This window comes from Corvus cornix, chromosome 28 (genome assembly GCF_000738735.6).
Source record: "Corvus cornix cornix isolate S_Up_H32 chromosome 28, ASM73873v5, whole genome shotgun sequence".
NCBI classification, from domain to species: Eukaryota; Metazoa; Chordata; class Aves; order Passeriformes; family Corvidae; genus Corvus; species Corvus cornix.
In genome coordinates, this window is record NC_046356.1 from 1,407,045 (window position 1) to 1,425,252 (window position 18,208).

The following is an 18,208-nucleotide window of genomic DNA, read 5'->3' on the forward strand; positions in this document are numbered from 1 at the left end:
TTTGCAATGCCAGAAGGAGTACCTGTGGGATTTGAGGCTGTGGGATCTCTGAGGACATCCTTGAATGGGTTGTGTTCTTCCTCTGCTCTTGCACATCTCCCACCACCTGACAGCACTCCCTGTGAGACAGCGCTTGGATGGCCCTGTCATCCCGTGTCCTCCCTGCTGCTGCTCCTGGCCCGTGGGATGCCGGCGTGGTTCACGTTCTGGAAGCAGAGCTGTCCCACGAGGAGCTCTCCCACAGCATGTGGGGGGACATCCCACCCCACTGTGTGCTCAGACCCTCTGACTCATGCACACCAAAACGCCTCTGCCTGGGCTTCCTCTGGAGCCTCATCTTGCTGTGACAAGGTTGGATCATCCCGTGGGCAGTGTCCCCCTCCAGAATGCCCACGACACCAGCGGGGTGGCTCCCAGAGGAGAGGGGGTGGGTGGGAGGCAGGGCTGGCTGGGGAGAGCAGTGCTTCTCCAGGGAGCCCTGTGGGACAGAGAAAGCCATAACTCAGGGTGTTGGGGGCTGTAGGGGGTCCCCTTCCTCGCTGTCTGAGAGCTGCTCTCAGCTTTCTCATGTGTGGGAATTGATAAAGGAGTTGCTAAAGCTGTGTCAGCAGGGAGCTGTTGTGTTGTGCACTGGCTGCGCTGATGGCTGAGAGTCCAGGGCTGTGTGCCACAGGTGGAGACTCACTCTGTAGCTTGTGGCGAGGGGTGACAGTGGCACTGCAGCCCCTCCTGGGGCATTCTCTCCTGTGACAATGGCTGCTGTCATGTCCTGCCTCAGTTTCTGTCCTCAGGGGCCTGTGGTTGCATAAAGGAGGAAGCTTTTGCTGTAGGGCCTTCTCAGTGGGTTGTAGTGGAGAGTGTGGACCCTGCTCTGCTGTCAGTGCAGTGGAGAGAAGCAGTGGCACTGTGCACAGCGTTGTGTGTGATGAGGCTTTGTGATGGACTGGCCTTGTGGTGACGTTTGGGCTGTCCCAGGGCAGGGAGAGCAGGACACCTTCCCATCCTCCTGCTTTGGTGGGAAGAACTGATTTCATGGACTGGAATTCGGAGATCTCTGGTAGTTTGCTGTTACAACCATCTGACTTGGCGCTAATGTTTAAATACATGTGTGTGCTCTTATGTGTTACTGAAAATTCAGGGGAGGGAGGGAAGACCCCAAAGTTTAACAGCAAGCAGTGCAACAAGTGGCCTGGATGCCAGGCTGGGAAATAAGCCCATCCCAGCGTGTTGAGAAGCGGATGGTCGTTTGCTAAGACAGCTGCCCCCCCCCCAGCCCTGGTGAGGTGTGTCAGCAGTGCCAGCTCTGTGCTGTTCTCCGTGGGTCCCTGTGCCCACTGACTCCGGGAGATGCTGAGCAGGTGGGCTCAGGATCAGCTCTTGGATGGGCACGTTGTGGCCTCACAGCTGCTGCAGCGTTCCCCTCTCTGCTTTGCTGGGCCATTCTGGGCCAGAGGCATGTTCCTCTGATGTTTCCTCCTGCTGCTGCCTGCATTTGTACCTGCTGTTCCTCTGGGCTTGCTGTCAAATCCTCTTGCAGCAGGTTGTTCTAAGCCTTGTCCTTCAGCTGGGCATGTCCTGCAGCCCGTGCCTGGAGCTCTCCGGAGCCAGGGCAGCTCTCAGCTGCGTGCCTGTGGCTGCACAGGAAAGGTGCAGCACATCTCTGGCTGCAGTGGAGGTGGGGAGAGAGCCTTCCCCTGTTCTCCCTGGGAAACTGATGGCAGCTCTTCTTCCACATCCATTCCTGTGCGTGCTGCCGGAAGTGCATTAAGATCCCTTATCAAGGGAAAGGCGAGCATCTTGTTTTTATGAAAAGTGTTGGCTTTTAAAGGCGTGGGAGTATTCAGGGACAGGGCTGGGGAAGTAGCATGCTGGTAGAGATGGTCTTAACCTTATTTCAGGCTACAGCAGCACAGGAGGAGGTGTTCCAGCCTCAGATGGAAATGGAAGCTGTTGTTCCCAGCTGCTGGGTGAAAATTATCTATTCGTCTAGAAGCCTGTTTTGTCCCACTGCCTGGTGACTGTGAAGCTCTGGGGAGGGGAGGACGTGGAAGGGGAACTTGCCTGCTCAGAAACCTGCCATCTGAACACAGTGCTTTCCTGCCTGATTCTTGTGGCCCAGCACAGCGACCGTCATGGCCAGGCTGGTGATGTGGGTTACGGTGGGGATGAATTTGTGTGTTTGTGACATATGTAGGATCATACCTTTCACAGACAGGCTTTGCAGGGGAGTCTTACAGCTGCCACCTGAATCCGAAGGTAAATCTGCTCTTGAAACTTCTGTGGAGCTGGGGATGGAGAGGGCTCAGCGATGCCTGTTCCAGCTGTGCTTGTGCAGCTCCCATTCCTCATCAGCCAGCTGCCCTTGGGCTGGATCCCCGTGGTCCTGCAGGACAGGCAGGCACTTGGATCTGTCCTTGTTCAACCTCTCAGGGAAGTAAAAGGGTGCCTGAGCTGTCAAGGCTTTGGGTATCTTTCCCACAGCATCCAGTGGCAGAGGGTGAGGTACGGGATAGGGCTGCCTGCCCTGAGGGTGCTGTGGGCTCTGTAGTCTGTGCTCAGCAGCTGTGTGAGCAGCAGCTCTCCTTGGGCTTCTCTATTTCCCAGGGCACAGATGTGACTCAGTGATTTGGGATACAGACAGTGCTTTGGACACCTGCTTGCAGACAAAGCCTGTTTTGTGGAGAGTTACCAGGCGTGAAAGCAAAGCTCAGGTTTTGCAGGAGGTGAGCACTGGGGACCTGCCCTTTCCCAGTGTGTCAGTCAGACCTGCCTGGGTTGTTCTGCTCTGAAACTTCTCAGATTCGCTCTTGGTTGTGCAGCTGAGTCTTGGGCTTTATGCTCTGGGCATGAGTGGATTAAAAGCAGTGTTGGGTCTTGACTAGAAACCTTTGCAGGCTCCTTCCTGAGATCAGCACACTTGTGATAATCAATCTGTGCAAGAACTGGGCAGGATGGGACTGGTTGGAAAATGTAAATGTGTGGATGGGGGAGCAGGAGAAGCGGAAGCCATGGGACTGGTAAACAGCTTTTTGCTGGCCAACTGCTGTGGACTTTTGGAAGGCAGCTGGTTCCTCTGCAGCTCGGTTTTCCAGCAGCAGTATGGATTTAATTAGTATCCGGTGTCTCCCTGGAGCTTGCTGCGTTGGGGGTGCATTGTCTCGTTTAAATGGAAAACCCCGTGGCAGAGCCGCCAAACCCAGCGCATGCGAGGGGCTGAGGGCTGAGACCACTGGGTTGAGTCAGTGGCTGTGACTGGATCCAGCTCCTGCCGTGGCGAGCGGGGGCTGGAGAGACGACGTCAGGTCTTGGCCGGGGTGGCTGCGCGTGTCCCGCGGAAACGCCGGAGCAGATGGGAAGGGACGAAGTGCTGGGAGCTGGACTGTCCTTTTAAGGTCTCCCAGCCAGAGACTCGGCTTTGTCTGTAATGAACTTCCTTTCTTCCAGTGCTACAAACTCTGCCTTAGTAAAACCGAAACCACTTTGACATCCTAATTGGCTTTTTCTGCGTTGAACTGGTGAGATAGATTCTGCAGAATTGCTGCACGGGCAGAAAGCAAACCTGTGCCTTTGTTGTTCAGAAGGAGGTTTCCTGTTCTGCTTACCTGTCTGCTACCTGTGCCCTTCCTCTTACGGTAAGAGCAAAGCAAGTTGCAGTTCCCCAGCCAGAAATTGTCCCGTGTGAGCAAGGATACCAGAGTGACGCTGGCACGAGCAGTGGGGCAGTGCTCTGAAGCCGGGTCATTTGCTCATCTTGACATCTTCCAGCTCCATGCCAGAACTTTTCCTGGCCTAGCAGCCTTGAGGACGGCTGTTGCTGGTCGTGGAGAAACGATACTGAAGCGGAAGGTGATGGTAAGATCCCAGAGGCATCATGGCAGGGCTGGATGGGAAGGTGGGAATCGGGTACTAATTGCTCCCTGACTCCCTCCTGCAATCAGGGGTTTTGCATTCCCACCACCCACACTGCTTTGGTGTTCCTGCTGTTTCCATGCAGTGGATCCGGCATGGCGACCATGGGAATGAGTCCCAAGATGGACATGGCCAAGAACTGGGAAGGGGCTGTCCTTGGGCTTCGCTGGGCACATTCACATCAGAAAAGGTGTGAATCCAAATGCAGACCCCTTTTGTGGAGTCTGTAAAGTAAACCAAAAAGCTGCTTCCTTTAAGTCATTTCTCATAGAGCTTCAGTGTGTTTTCTGGTTGTGAATTCTGTAGCTGGAAGTTTAAATTTGTGCCTGATGAACCCAAAAAGTTGAGTCAACTCTCTTGGGCACTTGGTTCATGGATGGGTTTGTCTGACTTGGGCTGGGTTTGTTATTTCCAGACTAGTTTTCAGATCTGGTCTTATTTTAGCATGTGTGTATTTACTGTTATTATTTTTCCTAGAGAAGTATTTTCAGCTTTTTGCTTGGTTCCTGTGCTGCTGCTGAAATTTCCATCGTGGTATTTCCGGCTCCTTGGTGGAGCACAGTTTAATATTTTCCATCCAGGTGTAGCTGTTTTGGATGAGGATCCAAGGAAAAGAGTGAAATTGTGCGTTGGGCTGGGAGTGAGTTGGCAGCTCATGGGAGTGGAGATGCTTCATGAGGGGTTTTTTTTGTGGCTGCTAAGAGATTTAAAGTGTCCTTACTCTGCAGGCTGGCATGAAGATCTGGGCTGTTCTGAATTTGGGTGTTGAGGATCCGAGTTCTGCGTTTGGACTGTCCAAAGTACATTGATTTCTTTCTGCTCATATGTGCGGGGAGCAAATGTCATCAAACAGTCCCACTCCTGTTGGCTGAAGAGGGACCCGGTTCCTCCTTAGATATTTTTGGGTGCTAAATGACTCCTGCTGACGTGCTGGAAAGCTGACACTGCACACACATCCCGCTGCCGGGCAGGGATTCTCCTCGTCCACCCTGAGCTGTGGTGTGAGCGGTGAGACTTTGGGGTGAAGTTCTCCAGCTGCTGCCCCAGGAGTGTTCTGGCATGTGGCTTGTGGAGCCTTTCCGTGCTCATCTCGAGAGGAGGAAGTTTTTTGGTTTAAGATCCCACCGGTGTAGGGAATTCACACCAGCTCTTGAGTGGTACCTTGTGGTTCCACTGGAAACTGAAAACTCTGCTACTGGTGGTTTGCCCCCATCTTTTACTTCTCTTTTAATTTCGTTATGTTTAGAGAACAGTTGCAGTTTTGCTTCCACTCCCTTTAGGAGCCCTTGCATGGGGGATGTTGTGCCCGCTCTGGGTCCGTGGGCACACCCAGCTCATGGGCTGCAGGAGTTTGGGATGGTTGGGCTGGAGTTTGAGGAACAGCTGAGATTTTGCTTTCAAGGCATCCTGATGGTTTTGAATGTCACCTGGTGTCCTTTAGAGATCTCTGTGAAACCACATGCAAGTCATTGCTGGGTGTGTGTTGTGAGAATCTGTGGGTGAGACTCTGAGGTGGGAAGCAGGACCCCCCCCTTCAGCAGAAGCATTTCCCTGCTGCCACGTTGAAAGTCCACTCTCCTCGTTTTTACAGGGGGAATGGTGTGGCACAAACATTTAAAAAAATATTGAAAATTCATAGCAATCCATTAAAAAGCCATATTTGGCTTCAGAGGCTAGGAGAAAATAACTGAAACAATTTGGAGCTTGATTTGTTGTAGATTGAGAGCTGCCCAGAGTTCACAGTGTCATAAAAGTCTCGTGGGGGAGGGAATAACCAGTAATAACAAGAGAACATTTCTAATTTGGAGAAAAGTTTAATAGACATGAGAGCTGGAAGAGGAAGCCAGAAAGAAAAATCCATCTTCTTCACAGCACAGCTTAACTGTGGGGGAAAAAACCAAATGCTTTATTATTTTTTAATTTATCTTTTAAATTTTTTTTTTTTCATCCTGGTGGTTCTGTGACTTGGATGTTTTTATGGATGTGGCTTAGAGCCATGGATGGATACCTGGGTGGAACCCTGAGGTGTTGGGGCTGACTGATGGCCTGTGCTGGGAGCAGGGCAGCCCCTGCACGTGGTAACTCCTTTAGTGTCTTAACGAGCTTGGCACGCTCCTGCCTCGTTTGCTGAAGTCATTTTTGTTTGTTCTGTGTGACCGGTGTGGCTGGAGGTGATGGTGTGGCTGGTTGTTTGCTCTGAGAGTGGATTTATGTTTTTAATTCCGGTGCTGGGAGCGGTGTTGGCTGTGTCTGTCCCTGGGGCCACACAGGGGGAGGGCCAGAGCCCGGCCATGGGGCACTGGCTGGGCTGGAGGTGCCAGAAGTGTCCTGTGCCCACTGCTCTGGCAGCTGGGTGGGTTCCTCTCTCCTCACGGACACGCTGTATTCTCAGTAAAGAGCCGGGAAGCCAGGAAGGGAGGGGAGGTTTGGAACAAGGATGCTGGGATCATGTTGGATTAAAAGCTTTGCTGCCACAGTTCAGGGTTTTTGTTTCTGTTGGTTTTTTTTTCCTCTGAACACAGAAGAAATTCTGGTAGAAACATTAGCCTCGGCTTTTTTCTTGTCTTCTTTTCAAAAAGGAATCTGGATAGAAAAAAACATCTTTTGGACAAACTGCCCATGCAGATTACTTAATTGTAAATATTGGGGTGCCAGAGTGAAACCCTGCTGGGCTTTTTTGCTGAGGGAGAGACCAGCCAGCACTGTCAGTGCTTCAAACACTCCTGGTGCAGTGGCCATGGTGACAGAGCTGTGTCTGCCGTGTCATCGATGACTCAGCCCGGTGGCACCGCACGATGAGCCGGGGTCCGTGTTTGGGGGATGAGGGATGCAGCAGGTTCAGGAAGCGGTCAGGGAGGTGGGCTGAGGGCTGCTCTGTGGGACCAGCCGGCTGTGGGGCTGATGTGGGGATTGCAACAGCAGATTTGTGACCATTGGATGTTCCCTGGCACTGGCCGATGACCCTGCGTGCGGGCAACAGCAGCACAGGTGGGGTGGGTGGGTTTCTGGTGTTGCAGCTGGTGGGGCAGTTCCCTCACTTCTCAGTTCTTGTCTCTGCAGATGCCTTGGAGAAGGCAGGGGAGGGCTTGCTGAGCTCTCAGCACCGTTCAAAAGCTGAAAAAGAGCCAGGTGTCTCTCCAGGGACCTCAAATGGACGAGGCTGATGCAGGGAAGTTATCCCAGTGTAACAGGTGGGCTGTGAAGGGCCAGGGACTCCGTACATGCCCAAATCGCCAGGGAAGGGGTGGCAGAGCCAAGAGCCCTTAAATCCCTGAGGCTGAGCTGCGAGGCTCCCCCAGCTCTCGGAACGCGCTGCACGTTCCGCCTGGGTTCCCCGGTGGCTCTGCATCAGCAGTTAAGTAACAAACTATTTAACAAGAGCTTCCTGTTGTGCTGACACCACCACCAACGTACAAAGGAGCAAGCGGAGTAAACAGCTGTGCTGGCTCCTGCCTCGCTGGAGGCTGGAGATCAGGAGGAGGCCGGGATGCCATGGCTTCTGAACCCAGCCTGCTGGGCCAGGGATGATGTTCTTGTGGCTGCACTTGGCAGAAACTGCTGGGAAAGTGGCTGCTTCCAGGACTGCCTGGTTTTTAAGGGAATTTCTGGATGGAGAAAGGCCCCTTCACCCTTTGCCCTGCTGCTGGAACTCCTCTGCAGGTGCTGTCTCAGGACAGGGTGGGCACAGCTCTCACAGCTCTCAGAGCTCCTAATGTGAGATGTTCACATCCAGAACTCCCATCTGCACCAGGTTCCTGGAGTTCCTCAGTCAGAGCACTGAAAGTCCTTTTTTCTTGAGGGATCCAGAGGAAGTGGGGCCAGAACAAGCCAGTCCTCCTTTGCCATAAGGAATGTTCTGCTGCCCTGGTAGGTTTGCTTGAATCTCCCGTGACTGACGCTGTCGCTGGTGGAGGTGCAAGGTGGAGTGAGCTCTGGGGACTGCACGGCCCCATTGCCTCTCAAGCCCATGGAGAAAACTTCCCTGTGGGGTCAGGATGAGTTTTCTCCAAACAGCACATCCCAGGGACCTGAGTTCCAGCGTCTTCAGCTGCTATGCCCAGCTCGGAGGAGAGGTGCATGTCCAAGGGTGGAGGAAGCTCAGGAGATCTCTGGAGCCTGTTGGATGGTCACCTGCTGGATAATTGGCTGCATGGTCACACTCTAAGTGTTGTGGTTGGCGCCTCAATGTCCAAGTGGAAACCAGTGACAAGTGGTCTCCTCAGGGGTTGGTGCCTGTGCTGTTTTATGTCTCTGCTGGTGATATGGACAGTGGGACTGAGGGCACCTCAGCAAGTTTGCTGGTGCCACAGAGCTGTGTGGAGCGGTCACCTGCTGGAGGGAAGGGATGGGGCATCCACAGGGACCTGGAGAGGTGGGATTGTGCCAAACTCATGAAGTGCAACAAGGCCAAGTGCAAGGTCCTGCCATGTGCTGGGACAATCCCAAGCACAGACACAGGCTGGATAAAGGATGGATGGAGATCAACCCTGGAGAGAAGGATTGGGAGCTTTGATGGATGAGAAGCTTGATGTGATGCAGCCCTGTGCGCTGGCAGCTGGCTTGGCTGTACCCAGTGCAGGGCTCCCGTGGGAAGCCTGGTGAGGCTTTCCATGACCCCCTGTTTTGGGAAACCTCTATGTGGTGGCACAGGCACAGCTTTCCCTGCTCCATCACGAGCAGGGCTGGCTGTGGCTCTGCAGGCTGGAACATGTGTTTAACAACAAACCCTTGCAGACATCGTTTGGGACCATCTGTAGCTGGCTCTTAAAGATGTTTTAAGACTTTGCTTTGTTTTAAGACTTTTGATCTCCCTGTAAGCTCAGCCTCTTCAACTTTTAGAATTTATTGGGATTTGGTTTCAGCTGTGTAAGGCCACTGGTTGCTTTTTGGTCTGGGTTTTTCCATTGGGAGCCAGCTGATGGGTCATCCTTTGGGACATCGGGGTATTTGTGATTATTTTTAGCCTTTAATTGGCTGTGATCTGTACTTGGAGCCGCAGAGTGTCAAGGGCTTTTCTCTTTGCGCTCTCAAGAAGCTTTCCTTTCTCTTTCATCTGGATGCAGCTGTGTTTCCCTTCTGCTCACAGAGCGCAGAGTACATGGGGAAACCATTTCCAAGGACCATCCCAAAGGCTGGTGGGGATCAGGGAGCAGCACCCGGGGATGCCGGCTGCTCCAGAACACCTGGGCCCTGTACCGAGCAGCACCATGGACCTGTTCCCTGACCTTCACCAGCCACTTCCCTGCTCCAGGCCGCTATTTTTTTTTCCCCCCCCTTCTTCCCTTCTTTTGTCTTGCCCCGTTTAGCTGTAACCTCTTTCAGGCAGGAACACGGTGTATGTGTTCATATAAAGGGCTGAGAACAATGTGCCCCAGATGGTTTGTACAAGTGCCTTCTCGGCAGCAAAGGGGTTTCATTCTACAGGAAAGAAATTCTTAAAAATACAACTCCTCAGCATCTTATGCTTGCAAATGTGGGCAGGAACTTCCCGAGCCTTGATATTTTGGTCCAAGTCAGAGAGACAAGGGGTAGCACTACAACTGCAGCTTTTCTTCTTTTAAGGAAAAAAACAACTCCCCCCCCCCCCCCCCCCCCCCCAACCCCAATTCCCCTTTTCTCACCCTTATGTCTGCAGGCAAAAGCTTGTAAATGTGACTGGAGCAGCTCTGACCTGCTTAAAACCAGATGGCAAAGAAAAAGGACCCAATATTTCAGAGAGAGCACGATGAACTCCCTCCTTGGGAATCAGAGGATGTGTGGGCTTGCCCCCTTTTTGTGGCACTTTCTGTGCTTCTGAGGTTCTGGTTTGGGGGTGCTGAGGCACTTGCACTTGCCTGCAGTTTGTTTCCCTTCCAGGTTCCCTGGCTCGGAGCACTGGCACTGCAAACACCACAGGGCACTGCTTATTTGCTTTAAGACCACAGCTTGCTTTGGAATTTCTTCTGCCAAATTTGAGGCAAATTCGTTTTTTTTCCTTATTCATCCCACTCCCTCCCAAAGAGAGAAACAAGTTTTCTTAGTCTCATCTTGCATCAGATTTGATTCCAGGCCAACAAATCCAGCCTAGAAGGTGCTTTCCTGAGGCTGCTTGCCTCGCTGTGACCCTTTGGGTGAGGATTCCTATACAAAATGGACCGATGTGACATCAGTTTTATCCAGGGAGTCCTCCTTCCGTGGTGCTGCTGCCTGAGGAGGATGGGTCAGGTCTGGGTCCCTGTTGCCCATCCAAAGGCTGCTGTGTTTTAACAAACACAGGGTTTTTTTGCTCCAGAGCAGTGGGAGTCCTGGGATTTTACCAAAAGTTTCTGTTTCTAATTAGGTTGTTCTCAATTTTAAAGGCCAGTGATCCCTTTATGGCACAGGGTGGAAAACCTGAGCAGTCACTGACATTGCACAGAGGTGGGTTCTGCTTTTGTCCTGAGGTCCAGGGAGCCACTGTGTCTCCTTGGCACTCCTGAGATGAGAAAATAAATTCCTCCCAGCCCTTGGCTCATCCACAGGGGAGGCTGGTGGGCAGAGTGCGAGGGAGCATCACTTGCCCTGGCCTGACTCACACAGATGCGGTTCAGGGACTTCCTGCTGCTCTGACCGCCCGGCTTTGGGAAAGGGAGAATTGCAGCATGGCAGCCCCGGCGCGGGGGGCTGGGCTGTGGCCTCGCTGGGTGCAAATCTGGCCCAGATGCCTGGAACTGGGGTTTGGAGCCAGGCCCCTGCAGGAGGGCTGCTCCTGAGGCTCCGCAGGCAGGACCAGTGGTGCTGTGCTGCTCCCCGTGTTTGTCTGGGCTGGGAGAAGGCAGCACAGTCTCCCTGTGCTCACAGGAAACAGGATTTAATTTTTCCCTTCTGTCTCACTTCATTGTCTGAAATTCCCTTGCAGAGGCTGGCCCATAACTCTTCAAAGAAAATAATCCCAAGCGCTGGGGCTGGAGCTCCCTCGGCTCTGGCTGTCGGCCGCCTGACTCTGTGCAAACAGTCTGGGCCTGGAATCCCCTGGGACTGAGCATAAAGGTCTGATTCAGAAGGAAAGCAGGTTATGGAGCAGCAGGGCCTGTGCATCACCGGCTGCTCCCCTTTCCCAGTGTGTGGCTGGAGCCATGTCCAGGGAAAGTGGCTCCCGAAACGCCGGGCAAGAGCTGCCTGCTCTGGGAGCTGGGAGGCCATGGGAGAATGGCTCCGGGTGTCCTGTGGAGGTGGGAGAAGCATGAGGAGGTCGGGAGGGCAGCACCATGTGCTGAACCCAGAGCGGAAATTATTGGGGGAGCAAAGAATGAGCAGGATGTCACGTGTGGGCCGTGCGCACTCGGGGCTGGGGCAGAACAAAGCTCAGGGAAGCCCTGCTCCTGCCGCTCCCACCCCGCTTCCTGCTGGCACGGAGACGCTGCTGGGGGAAGGGAGCATCAGGGCAGAAGCCAGCCCGGGGCTGCCCACCTTTGGGAGAGCTGGAGGGCTCCGTGTGCCTCCGTTTCCCTCGGCTGAGGTGTGCTGGGTGCAGCAGGATGGTCCCCAGGTGTTGGTGTCCTGGGGCTGGCCTTGGAAGGCCAGGCTGCTGTGCTCTAGGGATGCTCCAGAGGTGTTGGATGGAGGCTGGAGCCTGTGGGGGCAGGAGGGGGCTCCCATAACACATGAAAGCCCTCTTCCCCTGTGCTTGAACAGGCAGGTCCCACAAGTGGGACCCCAGCACTCTGCGCCTTTGGAGCAGCTCTGGTCCCTCCTGGAGAGCAGTGGCAGTGTGCCAGGATGCTGTGGAGAGTGAGGATTCAGTGTCAGGAGAGGGCTGGGAGCAGGACAGCCCCAGGGAGCTCCCTCAGGGGCTGTCGTGCCCCTGGACCTTGCACAGCCCGTCCTTCCCCCTGCTGAGCTCTGGCTTTGGTGTCTTTTTCCCTCCGTTGCTCTTAGAGCTCCCACATTTCCCTCTGTGCACCCTTGAGCACAAGAAGCTTTTTTTTGTTATTAATAGCTATTGAGAGCCAATAAGAAGTTTTATGGGGTTTGGCCAAGCGTCAGAGCTCGCAGTGTGTTCATTTCCTGGAGCCGAGCACTGGAGGGGGTGGTTTGCTTGGATAACCCGCGGGGTTAGCGGGAGTCTGCGGCGCTGGGGGCTCTTGGGAGGCTTTGAGTGCTGTCACAGGGGCCCGGAGAGGAGCAGAGGAAGGTGGTGAGGGGGAGAGTGGGGCTGGGAGGGAGGGGTAGGAGGCTGGCGAGGGTCAAGCTGGGAGCAAAACCAGAGTGGGGGGGAAATGGAGGTGTGTGGGTCTCTCCTGTGCCCTCCCTGTGTGCACCCGCCTCCTGCTTGACCCCCTCTGTCCATGTTTAGCTTCCTGACTGTCCTTCCTGCCTCCCACACAGGCATCCCTGCAAGGAGGGACCCAGCCTGACCTTCCCCCAGTGCAGGGGCAGTCCCACCCTGGTGGAATGCTGCAGGGAGGGAGAGCGCAGCTCCCTCTTGGGCACCTGGTTTCTTGAGCACGGAGCCGGTCGATGGTTCTTGTCGTCCCAGTCTTGTGTCCAGAAGGAAGCAAGGAGCTGGTTTGGCCTTGATGTTGGGCTGTTGTACCCACGTGAGCACAGGCAGCTGCACTGGGATGTGTGTGGAGCTGGTGTCATGGAATCATGGAATAGTTGGGGTTGGAGGAACCTTTAAAGGTCACCTCATCCAGCCCCTGCCATGAGCAGGGCTGTGCACACAGAAAGGAGCTCCCTGATTCAGGGGGCTGAGCTGAGTCCTGCCTGTTTGTGGGAGCTGAGGGGAACCCAGATAACCCCACCAGCAGCGTGGGGCTTCCCAGTAACCTCACTGGGAGCACATGAGGCAGGCAAAGTGCTGCACCCCTGAGCAAACCAGCTCCCCAAGCGTCCATTGCTCTGGTGAGTGTCACAGCATTGGCCCAGGCTGCAGCCAAGGGGCCTCGCTCCCAGCTTTGCAATTAAAATCAAGGTTGGTTGATAAGAGCAGAGGAAGAGGCAGTGGGGTGTTAGTAAGTTCCTGTTTGCCAAGTGGGTGTTTTCCCCCAGCCCAGGTGAGCTGTGGTGGGCACCTGAGTGTGGCTGTTCCCCAGAAGCAATGTCCTGGGCAGGGCTGCTGGCACGAGATCCCAGCCCACCCCAGCAGAGGCTGGTGCTGGAGTGGAAAGTGCTCCAACTCTCCTGGCCCCTGCCCCTGGATCTGCAGGGACCCTCCCAGCCAGGTGAACATCCTTTCCACTCCATGGGAAGCCCCACACCTGGCATGGTGTGCCCGTAATGCTGGGTTCACATGTGTCCTCTGCTCTTGGGGGCTCTCAGTCCCTGGCTGGTGCTTCTGAATGCTTCCAGAAGCTGCCAGCAGCCCTTCCCCATGGGGACAGTTTTGTCCCCACATCACTCTTAGCTGGCTCTGACATGGCTCATCAACCATTTCACCTCCGGCCAACCAAGCTTTTTTAAAATTCATTTATTTGTTTATTTACGCCAACATCTCAGGCATGGGGCACTCTGGGATGATCCTGATGTTTATCCCAGCTTCTCCCACCCCTTAACTGCAGCACTGTCATTGTTGTAGGAATCACCTGTCTGCAGGGAAGGTGCTGGAGGGGCTCTGTGGAGCTGGGGGCAGGAGCCCAGAGCCCACAACCCTCTGCTGTCCTCTGCCTCCTCATACTGATTTTCTCCCTCTCTTTTTCCACAGCTGGGAGACCGAGGAGCTGCGCTGGGAGGACCCTGTCTGCAGGATGTTCTCTCCACCAAAGAACTCCCTGTGACCGGCGATGATGACAGTCCCGGCGGGACCTTGGGAAGCACTAACATTTCAGTAGCCCAGCACCCGTGGACGGCCTCTTACCCCTCCTTACCCTCCAGACCCCAGCCCTCCCACCGCTCACCGGGATGGTGTATTAACCAAGAAGAACCCTGCTTCTTTCTTCCTCACCCTTCCATTTTCGGCAGCTCTGGGATTTGTATGGCAGCAGCGTAACCGTGGAGAGGCCGGGGTATCACAAACTTATGGATTTTGATAAGAGAGGAGGGAAAGGGGAGCTGGAGGAAGGTAAAAGGATGTCCAAGACAGGTGGAGGAAGGAGTGGTCATGGAGGCCGGGGTGCTGGAACCAACTCGGGAGTCTTAATGGTGGGTCCCAACTTCCGTGTCGGCAAGAAGATTGGATGCGGCAATTTCGGGGAGCTCCGTCTAGGTGAGAAGGATCATCTTTGTCCTCATACTCACTCGTGCCAGGACTGCCCTGGCATCCTCCTCCTGCAGCGGGGGGAGCTGGCACAGGCTGTGGCCATGGGCACCGGGGTGCTGACTGGCCACACAGAGTTGAAGTGTTGCCCCTCGCTGGTAGCTCTTGTTCTGTCACAGAGGTTCCACTCCCTTAATCCTTTCACACTGTGCTTGACCTACCAAGGCCCATCCCAGCCCAAAGGACTGTTTGCAGAGGTGTTTCCCATCTTCTCCCCGTGCCTGTCGCTCTCTGGGTCTGTCAGGGACAGCGCTGCAGTTCGAGTCTGTCTGTTGTAAGTGGTGGTGGCTGTGGAGATCTGGGTGTCCCCCAAATCCAGGAACACTGAGTGAGGAATGATTCAGGAGATGCCCCTGTGTGCTTACCAAATCTCACTCCACTTGTGCCCTGGATGCTCCCCTTCCACTGTGCCTTGGGACAGGGGATGGAGCGTGGGGGCCTGAGGGATGTTCACTCTGCTGGGACAAACGTCTGGGGAAGAGAATCCATCTTTTATCCTGGGTGAATTCTTCAGTTGTTGAAACTGGTTGTTTGAGAGACTCTCCTGAAATTCCATTCAGGGCACTTTGCATGGTCACTTTCCATTTTGAACCAAGTTGATCAGAAAACTCCTCAAGCAAACTCCGGTTTGGAGGGTGGGGAGGTTGCTCCTCTCCCAGGACTGGGAATGTCCCTGGAGACTCAGCAAGCTGTTAACCCTTTGCTTGGCATCAGGCAGCTGGGAGCGGTCTGGCAGTGCCAGGCACCTCTGTGCCAGCAGCACAGTCTGGCTGTCTCCAGGAATTCATACTGGATGTGTGGGTGGAGTCCCTGCCAGCTGTAGCACTGTCCTGGGCTGTGAGTGCTTTGGGATGGGGCTTGTGCTCTGGGAAGAGGGAAGAGAGGCAGTCCCCAGAGCCTGTGACAGCCACAGGCCTTGTTGCTCCGTGATATTTTAAGCAGCGCCTCTCAAACCGAGCTCTGAGCTAAACCTGCCCTGACCGTGGGCCTGGGGAGGAGCCGCGGCCGCCCCGGCTCGGGTGGGGTCAGTTCCCCACCTCCCTGAGTGGGGAGTTAATGTCAGCTCTTCCCAGCGTGACAGACTGGCTGGTGCCAGGCTCGCCCGCCCCGTCCCTGCGCTTCCCGGCGGGATTGTGGCATAATTGCTGAGCTGGGGAAATGCTCTGGTTAAAATCCAGCCGAGCAGTTCCCAAGTTCAGCAGCCGAGGGTCTGTCTTCTCTGTCATGAAGAGCTCTGAGCCTTCCTCCAGACCCAAGGCTTGCGGAAGGAGAGGTATGGGGGGATTTTGCCGCACCAGCTGCTCCTTTCAGTTCCCTGGGTGGATCTGGACACTCCTGCTGCTGCTGCCTCCCTGCATGGCCAGTGGACAGAGAGCCCTGAGCTGTGCAAGTTCCACCTGTGTCCTTGCACCTCATTCTCCCTGCTTGCCAGTGAGCATCCCGCAGTGGATCCGTGTTTTGGGGTGAGCTGGATCCCAGGATCCTGTTCTATGCAGGAGGCTGCGGCCGTGTTGCTCTGCCGTGCTCAGCACTGAGGGTCAGTGTGACCCCCCTGCCTTGGCCTCCCCCTCATTTTCCAGGGGCAGCACCGAGGGGACACGAGTCTCACATGGACCTGAGGAATGTCTGTCAAACTGACAGTCAGGCTGCTGCAGGGACCTGGGAGCAGTTGGGCTCGGTTTGCTCGTGGCTGGAGGGACAAGCAGTGAGCTCTCGCTCTGGGGCTCTGCAGTGGTCGATGCTCACAGTGAGAGTTTGTCCTTGCCACCAGCAAGAGAAGCTTCCAGTCCCTTCACGTGGCTTTTTTGCTCTGTCACACCCTGCAGTGCCTGGCCATAACGTGGTACAGGCCTGAGCACAAGATCGCATCACGGCACTGGAAGCCGCAGCGACGTGGCTTCTCTCCTAAAATCACATCTCTCTTCCTTAGGTGTGCCTTCAAACTGCATCAGGGCTCAGGAATGCTTTCTGGATTTAGGGATTCCTCCAACTGCAGATGAATGGCAAGGGACCAGAGGGCTCCTGCTGTGAAGTGGTGACATGAGCAGGGACGCTCCCCAGCTCTTGCTGGGCACTCAGCTTTCCCCTGGGAACAGAGAATTCAGTCCTCAAGGCTTTAGAGGCCAAACTGTAGCTCCGTGTTTAAAAGCTCTCAGCTCTTCTTTGGTCTTTTTCCTTTCATAACAGAGGCCAGGAGATCTTGCAAAAATGTACCTGGAGGTGACTCCTCTGGCTCCCAGTGGTGGGGATGGAGGAAGGGGACACTGTCTTCCTCAAAAAGGTACCACATTGCCCTATTTCTCCACCACACTGAGAGGCATGTGGTGATCTGTCCTTAGGGTGCCTCAGCTGAGCTGCCCCAGGTAGAGATGAGTGTCCACCCATGTAGGAGGTGTCCAAAATCAAAAGTGATCTGTTTAAAGATGAAATATAAAAAAAACCAATTGGCATAAGGCATTTGTGGGAAGCCAGAAGGGGAATGACGTGGGCAGGAGTTGTGGCTGCCAGGGCTGTGCGTTTGGATCCTGCTTCTCCTTGTCCCCGCTGGCCTTGGCATCCTGGGCAGTGCAGGGACATGGGCCAGTCCCAGTCTGGCAGCGCTGCCAGCCAGTTCTGCACTGGACCAGTGTGACTGGAGAGCTGTGCTGGGAGCTGGAGCGGGGTGGCTGCCCCAGCCCTCTGGCACAGAGGGGCAGGTTTATGTCGTGCAGGTGTTGGGTCCTGTTACCTTCTTATGTCCTGGAGCTTCACCCTGAGCTGGTGGGTGCTCATCCCTCCCCCTGCCAGCTTCCAGCTGTGGTCCAGCTCCTCCTGGGCCTTTCCAACAGCATCCCTGGGCAGTGCCTGCTGCCTGCAGCCCCCTGAGCTCCCCCTGCCCATGTGCTGCCCACAGCCAGCCCCACTCCATGCCAGGGTGGGACACTGCCCTCTGAAACACAAGGCAGCAGGACGCTGGTGGCAGTGGGTGACCGGAGTGTGGCTGGTGGCTCGTGTGCCCTGGCCCTGGGCACAGCCGAGCTGCAGCCCTGCCAGCTCCCTGTGCCCTGGGAGCGGGGCCAGCACACTCACAGAGAGGATTTGTTGGAGCAGGTTCCCCTTAGCAGCTGCTCAGGAGTGCTTGGGATGGGCTGGGGCAGGGGGAGAGGAAGAAAACCCAGACATTTAAGCAGAAAGGTCAAAACTGAGCCCAAAGCACCTGGGTGCTGTGCAGGTCCTTCCCTTCTTCAGTGCTGCCTCAGCGCCAGGAATTGCCCTTAGTCCTGCTGTGCTCCCTGAGAGCCCCTTCCTGAGCCTGGCCCAGGGCTGGTGCTCCTGCCAGGCTGTGCCATGGAGCTGCCCAGGGCAGCCTCAGCCTCGAGCAGGGTGCAGGGAAGGATGGAGGACCTGGCAGCAGCTGCTGCTTCTGTTCTTCCAGCAATAAACTTCTGCAAAGGGGCTTTTTGCAGCTTTTCAGTGCCCACCCCTCTCTCCCAGCCTGCTGCATGCATTGCTGCTGACAGCTTGGAGCCCCAGCAGCTGTTTTCCTTGAAAATTAAAAGCTGGAAGTTAATTATCTTTTAAAGTGAACTCAGGATCTTGGAGGGAAGAACACGGGGAGTGGGTCTGGGCAGTGTGTAAGCCAGGAGCAGGCCCCAGCTGAAGGGTCACGTGCAGGTGCTGGGGACATTCCCAAGCTCTCCTGAGCTGTAGCTCTCGGGCCTGTCCTGCTGCCTCCCAGGAATTCACAAGGAGTTCCTTGGGGGCCACAAAAGGTGCCTTCTGAAAATGTGTCTGGGGTCAGCTCGTGCAAGGACACCCTCCTTGTCTTGGGCTCTGCAGAGACCTCCCTCTGAGCACCTGCAGTGTGGCCAAGGGCTCGGCCACCTCCCAGAAGCCGGAGCCACGGACCCACCACATGCCAGAGGTGGCACACGGGTGTCTTTGGAGGCTTTGGGAGAGAGGAACCCACACAATCCCTGCTGCTCCTGCCTCCCTTGCTGAAGACTTGGACTTCTTTTTCCTCCTGGTTGTTCAGAGCCTCCTCTAGAAGAAGGTCAAGCTCTAAAATAACATTTTTCTTCTGATGGTGTTAAACCCCAGCGC

The 18,208-nt window shown here is 55.1% G+C and overlaps 1 protein-coding gene across 2 annotated transcripts in view; it reads left to right on the top strand.

Moving 5' to 3' along the window:
• The window catches only part of CSNK1G2 (casein kinase 1 gamma 2), a 43,393-nt gene that overhangs the window by 12,790 nt on the left and 12,395 nt on the right, over nucleotides 1-18,208 (top strand). For both annotated transcript variants that reach the window (XM_039566441.1, XM_039566442.1), the window contains exon 2: nucleotides 13,574-14,074. In XM_039566441.1, the coding sequence (XP_039422375.1) occupies nucleotides 13,888-14,074 (187 nt within the window). In that variant the 5' untranslated portion in view covers nucleotides 13,574-13,887. The remainder of the gene's footprint in view (nucleotides 1-13,573; nucleotides 14,075-18,208) is intronic.